The 7,736-nt window shown below is 47.5% G+C and overlaps 1 protein-coding gene across 1 annotated transcript in view; it reads right to left on the bottom strand.

Annotated features, from left to right (window-relative positions):
• Positions 1 to 233: 233 nt before the first annotated feature.
• ARK2C (arkadia (RNF111) C-terminal like ring finger ubiquitin ligase 2C) overlaps positions 234 to 7,736 on the bottom strand; it is a 106,713-nt gene continuing 99,210 nt past the window's right edge. Inside the window, exons 5-8 of the mRNA XM_065407037.1 lie at positions 7,573 to 7,677; positions 5,390 to 5,485; positions 3,047 to 3,153; positions 234 to 351 (exon numbers count right to left, since the gene is read on the bottom strand). Coding sequence (XP_065263109.1) covers positions 234 to 351; positions 3,047 to 3,153; positions 5,390 to 5,485; positions 7,573 to 7,677 — 426 coding nt within the window. The remainder of the gene's footprint in view (positions 352 to 3,046; positions 3,154 to 5,389; positions 5,486 to 7,572; positions 7,678 to 7,736) is intronic.

The raw sequence follows: 7,736 nt of genomic DNA, 5'->3' as shown, positions 1-7,736 counted from the left end.
TCTTCTGTAGCACAGGGCCTTCTAGCTCTGGGAATACCAGCTCCCATGCATTGGACCAATATGGCTGTTAGGATCCTCTCCTACCACTAGATATTGTACCACCAATTCCTTCTTTTCGCTAATGTGCTTGCAGACTTTTCCTCTAAATCAAATGGCTCAGAAGGCAAAATTTTGCTGCAAGGGCTTATGGCCATATGACCTGGTAAGGAAAATGGTGCACCGCATTGGTTCTTTCAGCTGTCAGAGCCAAGTTGTGTTTCAATGTCCACTCTGCAGATCGGGCACTTCTTGCTGGTTGCTAGCCACTGATCCACGCACACTTGGTGAAATAGATGCATACAGGGTAAACGCCTGCAAAAGAGAATCACAATGCCTGTTACAGTTGGTGCAGTGATGTGCGTGAGGCGGGTGGAAAAGGGACAAACACAACCACATATAGGATACAGCGAGGGAGAGAACCAAGCATTCTGCATTTAGTATGTTTATAGATTCATGGATTTCAAGGCCTGGTGGGGCCGTTATGACCATCTAGTCTGTCCTCCTGCATAACGCAAGACAAAGACCCTCACCCAGTAATTGCTGCATCAAGCCCACATCTTCTGTTTAAACTATGGCAACTCTTTTAGAAAGCTAACCCGGCTTGATTTAAAGAGGGATGGAAAAACCCGCCACATCCCTAGGCAAGTTGTTCCAATGGTTAACAACCCTCACTGGTAACATTTCTGGCCTCTCTATTTGTTGCAGTTCAGTATCGTTTAAGTGTGGCCAGGCTGAGCGGCCTGGATGGCGTTTGCACACACAGCCCTAGCAAAAACAGTCACCGGTTGCACCCAGCACCTTATTTCCAAGATTTTCAAAGTATCCCACATGCACCCGTAAAAAAAAAAAAAGTGAAGGGCCAGTGCCTTTAACCCTTGTGCATGTGCCCTTGCATGACCCAGGTGTATGGAGGATGGCAGGGATTGGTTCCTCCATGGGACCACTGAAGATGCACAGTGCCCCAGAAGAAGTACGTGGTGGGGGCAGGGAGAAGGTAGCCATGGCTCTCCAGGCAGCCTGGATTGGGCTCATCTGCAGAAGCAGGCTACCCCTTTCTTGAGTCACAGTCCCTTCCTCCTGCATTCGGTGGAGCCCTGTCCCGCTCCCCAGCAAAGGGCCATGCCTACATGCTGCCCGTGATTGGACCAAAGTTTCAGCAGGATAGATCGGCACAGCCCTTACTCAGCTGGTGCAAGCCAGGAGTAACTCCGCTGACGTTAGGGTTCCAGCACTACGTATGTAGCATTGTTGGGAGAACAGAAGCAGGCCCTGAATCTTCAGTCTCGTCACTTTATGTCTATGGAGTTGGCTCCTACCCCCACTTAATTCAATGCTGCAATAAAGTTTTGCTAGGACACAAGACAGGACCTCAGTGATAAGCACAGCCAAAGTACAGTAACTCCTCACTTAATGTTGTAGTTCTGTTCCTGAAAAATGCGACTTCAAGCAAAACGATGCTAAGCGAATCCAATTTCCCCATAAGAATTAATGTAAATGAGGGGGTTAGGTTCCAGGGAAATTTTTTTCACCAGACAAAAGACTATACAGATAATATATAGTGTGTATATATATATACATACACACACACACACACACACAGTATAAGTTTTAAACAAACAATTTAATACTGGTAGACAGCAATGATGATTGTGAAGTTTGGTTGAGGTGGTGAAGTCAGAGGGTGGGATATTTCCCAGGGAATGCCTTACTGCTAAATGATGAACTAGCATTTGGCTGAGCCCTCAAGGGTTAACTGGTTGTTAATGTAGCCTCACTCTACAAGGCAGCTGGCATGGAGGGAGGGGAGAGAGCATAGCAGACAGAGACAGAGACACACACCGTGACTTGCCCGCTCCCCCCGTACAACAAGCAGTAGTCTTGGGGAGCAGCTCCAAGGCAGAGGACAGGAGCAGCACATGGCAGTGGGGGGAGGGACACAGCTGAACTGCAGGCAGCTGCTGCACAGGGAACTTAGGGGAGGGGGGAGCTGATAGGGGGGCTGCCAATCCACCCTGGTTCCAAGCCCCCACCAGCTAGCTCCAACGGGCTGCTCTTCCTGAAAGCAGTGGACAAAGCAGGCGGCTGCCAAACGACGTTAGAAGGGAGCATTGCACAACTTTAAACGAGCATGTTCCCTAATTGATCAGCAACGTAATAACGAAACAACGTTAACCGGGATGAATTTAAGTGAGGAGTTACTGTATCTTATTGCAGGTTGGTTACTTTAGGGTACAACAGAAGGTCGCAACCATTCCATGCTGTCTGCAGCATCGTTGTGTTGCCATTCTGGCTCACGGCAGCGGGAACTTTATGCCAAGAAATCCAAAATTTCCTAAGTGGCCATGACCCAGCTTCCAATTTTGGGTGCTCATTTAAGGCTCCGAAAACTCTGGTTGTCGTCCCCCTCTAACCTCCCAAACACACGTGCACTGATCAGCTGGATTAAAGAGGAACCTGAAGCAAAACCCCAGATCCAAGCCTCCCTGAACTTGAAATCTAGGTCTTCCTATAGCCACTCCTGTCATAATGGGTTGAGTCCAAAATCCAGATGCAAGCACCCCAGAACTATAGAGACTTGCATACAGATCGGAACTGTGTGACTTGCCACCGACTTAGCTATCTAACAACCTGGCTCCTGCCGCCACACAAATACTGATTGGCACTAAAATCTGCAGTGCTGTGGGCCTAAAAACACAGGGGCCCAGAAACAGGTGACCAAAAGCAGAAGTCACTGTTGACAACTTTGCCCTAGTGCTGCAGCATAGCTCCCTTTAGCCCCAGTTTATAAAATGGACTTTGAGAGAACCCTAAAGATGTTTCGCTTCCTACAGACACCTGCACTCAGAGTATCAAAGGGCGCTCACCAGAACAAGAGCATTGACTTAAAAACATACTCACGCAGCGGTGAACGATTTCCAATAAAATCAAATCCAAACCAAGCAGGAAATGAATGGAAGTAAGCGGGGGGAATCTGAGAGCCAGAAAATCTCTGTGGGAAAGATCATACCTCACGTCTTCTCCGTCTTCAAGCATAGACAGACAGATTGTGCATTTCTCATCGGTGTCCGACTCCTCCCCATCCTCCTTCTCAGCTTTGTCTTCCTGTGGTCTTCTCTGTGACAAGGTTAAAGACGTAATGTAATTACACAAGGAGAGACTCTGACTCGCTACTGTTCTCTAAAGCCTCTGCAGCTGGAGGAATCGGAACAGCAAGCGCTTCATTGTCAACTGAAAGGACCCACCAGGTTAGGGAAGCCTGCCCAGACAAAAATCCACAGCGGGATGGATGCCAGCTCCTACTCATGCGCCAACTGTCAAATTGTACCAGGAGAGGAAAGGCAGACAGAATAATGTCAGCGTCCCAAAGGGGCCAGGCAGCCACTTTCTCATGACTTCTATGATTAAAGTCACAGTCATTAATGTCACAATTAATGTCATGATTCATTCTTAGGTACTGAAACCGCCACAGTCTCTTGAACATTTCCAGTGAACAATAACAATCCCAGTTGAACCCTCAGATATTCCAGCACAATTCCCACAGATGCTGCACCTGTATATCCCAGGAGGTATCTGCACACATATACCTGCCAGTTATAGTTGTTTCCTGTAGACTTTAGAAGCGTGACCCTTTCTACACAACTCAGCATTCACTGCAGTAACTTCCATGCCACTAAAAATACCCTGGTACCCAGGGCCGCCGCCAGCAATTCCAGGCCCCAGGGCAGAACAGTCAATGGGCCCCCAGACCGCGTGGACGCAGTCCGCCTGACATTTGGCCGGCGCTGCGCCTGCGCTGGCTGTCGCTTGCTCTCCCCCACCCTCACTCACTTTCACCAGGCTGGGGCAGGGGTTTTGGGGTGTGGGGGAGGGTGAAGGGTCGGGCTCTGAGAAGGAGTTTGGGTGCAGGAGGGGGTGAGGGGTCAGGCTCTGGGAGGGAGCTTGAATGCGGGAGGGGGTGCAGGGTGCGGGGTCTGGGAGGGAGTTAGGGTGTGGGGTGCAGGCTCTAAGCTGGGGTAGGGGGCTGGGGTGCAGGAAGGAGTCAAGGGGTCGGTGCTTACCTCGGGCGGCTCCCAAAAGCGACTGACACACCCCTCTGGCAGCAGCTCCTAGGCGGGGGGCCCAGGGGGTCTCCGCCCACTGCTGCCTGCAGGCACTGCCCCCCACAGCTCCCATTGGCCGCAGTTCCCGGCCAATGGGAGCTGCGGAGTCAGCACTCGGGGTAGCAGCAGCGTGCAGAGATGCCCTGCCCCCCCTCCAGGGGCTGTAGGGCCATTCCAGCTGCTTCCGGGAGTGGTACTGTGCGAGGGCAGGCAGGAAGCCTGCCTTAGCTCCGCTGCATTGCAGCTGCCGGCGGCAGGGGGCCCCCAGGCCCTTTTAAATTGCCCAGGTCCTGGGGCAATTGCCCTCTTTGCCCCCCCTCTGTCAGCAGGCTTGCTGGTACCACAAGGACTCTGGAGTGGCAACTGTTACTTGTCTTGTGCTAATGTCAATAAGCCCCAGCCCCATTGTGCTTGGCGCTGTACAAATAGAAAAAGTGTCTTTAACGGAGCTCATAAATGAAAGTAGAATTCGGCCCATGAGCTTTTCCCATTGTTTTCCATACTTTCCAGTTCCACTCACATTCCCTTTCCTGAGAGAGAATGATCTAAACCCAGCCCAGCAAGTAAAACAGAGTCAAAGTCTCAGGTCCCACTTTCCTTCCTCCTCCCTTGTAGATCAAAAATAAAGTGATGTCCTGGAGTTTTGATCACAAAATCTGGAGATGTCACTGTTCCTGAAGGGAGAGTGCAGATTCTCTCATCGTTGCGTGAGTCTTCCTGGTGTGGGACTTGGACTCAAAAGGGACATATAGTACACCCGCAGCTTTGCCTGTGTGTGTGAAATCTGCAGGTGCTACCACTTATGTGCATAAATGACAAGACTTTACACACACACACACACACACACACACACACACACACACACACACACATGTGTGTGAGCACTGAGACTGAGATTGCTGAGTGGGAGAAGGTTGAGGCACAACCAGTTGAGCTACCCTGGCACTTTAGCCTACGATCCCCACAACACATTATAACGAAACATGAGATGAACCATAGGGATTCTGGATTTCAAATTCCTCCCATCTGGATTTGAGGCTTTGTTTGGGCCTCAATCTAACCTGAATTTGGCGCGCACACACACACACACACACACACACACCAAGTTTCTTCCCATTTCCTATCCATGAGTAATCCTGGGACAAGAATGATTACATGTTTCTCTAGCAGCTAAACTCATTCCCTTAGGAAGTGAAAGTCAGACCTGCTGGGAGAGTTGCCTGTAGACTCAACCCTGGCAGATTTCTCACCTTTTTGTACTTGTGTGGGAAAGTGAACCTCTCAATGGTGTTCTGCACAGCTCCCCGGTTCACGCTGCCTAATCTGTCTTCCAGCTGCAGCAGCTCCTTAAGCAGAAAATATCCACAAGGCATATGACAATCTCCCAAGACTATCCCTGCAGATTCATTCTGCTTTGTGATGAACATAGAATGTAAGGTTCTTTTCTTACCATTTATTCAGAGAAAATATAATCTCATGTTAATAATACTATGTTTCACTTTCATGAAGTCTTTTATCATAAGAACATAAGAACGGCCATACTGGGTCAGGCCAAAGGTCCATCTAACTCAGTATCTTTCGACAGTGGCCAATGCCAGGTGCCCCAGATGGAATTAACAGAACAGGGAATCATCAAGTGATCCGTCCCCTGTCACCCATTCCCAGCTTCTGGCAAACAGAGGCTAGAGACACCATCCCTGCCCATCCTGGCTAATAGCCATTGATCGACCTATCCTCCATGAATGTATCTAGTTCTTTTTTTAACCCTGTTATAGTCTTGGCTTTCACAACCTCCTCTTGCAAAGAGTTCCACAGGTTGACTGTGCGTTGTGTGAAAAAATACTTCCTTTTGTTTGTTTAAACCTGCTGCCTATTAATTTCATTTGGTGACCCCTAGTTCTTGTGTTATGAGAAGGAGTAAATAACACTTCCTTATTTACTTTCTCTACACCACTCATGATTTTATAGACCTCTATCATATCCCTCCCCGAGTCATCTCTTTTCCAAGATGAAAAGTCCCAATCTTATTAATCTCTCCTCATACGGAAGCTGTTCCATTCCCTTTTCTGAACCTTTTCCAATTCCAATATGTCTTTTTTGAGATGGAACGAACACATCTGCACGCAGTATTCAAGATGTGGGGCATACCATGGATTTATAGAGAGGTAATATGATCTTTTCTGTTTTATTATCTATCCCTTTCCTAATGATTCCCAACATTCTGTTAGCTTTTTGACTGCTGCTGCACATTGAGTGGATGTCTTCAGAGAACTATCCACAGTGACTCCACGATCTCTTTCTTGAGTGGTTACAGCTAATTTAGACCCCACCATTTTATATGTATAGTTGGGATTATGTTTTCCAATATGCATTACTTTGCATTTATCAACATTGAATTTCATCTGCCATTTTATTGCCCAGTCACCCAGTTTCGTGAGATCCCTTTGTAGCTCTTCGCAGTCTGTTTTGGATTTAACTATCTTGAGTAGTTTTGTATCATCTGCAAATGTTGCCACCTCCTTGTTTACCCGTTTTTCCAGATCATTTATGAATATGTTGAATAAGACTGCTCCAAGTACAGACCCCTGGGGGACATCACTATTTACTTCTCTCCATTCTGAAAACTGACCATTTATTCCTACTCTTTGTTTCCTATCTTTTAACCCGGTACCAATCCATGAGAGGACCTTATCCCATGACAATTAACAGACATGGGCCCAAGCCACAGAATCCAGACCTGGGTTTCTGACACTTAGAAGTTCAGGGTGTTTGAATCAACAGTTTTCAGTCAGGCCATTGTCTACAAATAAGTGATTTATAAAACATTAGTTAATTCTCCATTCACACCTGTGAAGTAGGTGGAGTCTTATCTCCAGATAGGAAAAATGAAACAGAGAAATTAAGTGACATGTTTATGGCCACACATTGAGCCAGAGCCAAAAGTAGGACCCAGGAGTCCTGGTACACAGGACACCTTACTGTAATTGCTAGACTTCATTGCCACCCACATTGATATTAAAATGACATGTTTTAAAATAATCTGGACACAAGTATTTTGCCAGATAAGTGCTACTGTCTCCGTATGTTTCACAGAGAAGGTACAAACTGGGCCAAAGTTTCAAAACAGCCTGCCTGGATGTACACCTGTAAAATGTGTGCTCCCAATTCCTCTGTGCCCCACACCTGGATTTGTGTGTGAACCACTAAGAGTCTGATCTAAACCCCCCTGAATGGGAATCTTTCCATTGACTTCAATGAGCTTTGAATAAGTCCCTAACTACATCTATTTAGCGTTCCTGGACCTAGCACATATATTCCAGTTTGGAACGGCTGTTCTATAGCAAACAGTTTTAAAAATGTATGACAGGACATATGCAGGTTCCAGGGGAAGCAAAAAGGGGTTAAACAATCATGTAAACCAGAAGGTACCTACTTCATAACTTTCCCTTACGGCAGACGTGTGCCTGTTTGGATTCAGTCCCTGAAGAGCAAGTAACTGAAGCTGAGGATAAGGGTAGTTTCTGATTTCATGGACTACCTGTGCGGGAGGGGGAAGACAATCACCTGTATTAGCACATCAAAGCCTGACTTCAAATC

Source organism: Emys orbicularis, chromosome 6 (assembly GCF_028017835.1).
Source record: "Emys orbicularis isolate rEmyOrb1 chromosome 6, rEmyOrb1.hap1, whole genome shotgun sequence".
Taxonomy (NCBI): Eukaryota; Metazoa; Chordata; order Testudines; family Emydidae; genus Emys; species Emys orbicularis.
This window is presented reverse-complemented; position numbering and strand designations above follow the sequence as displayed.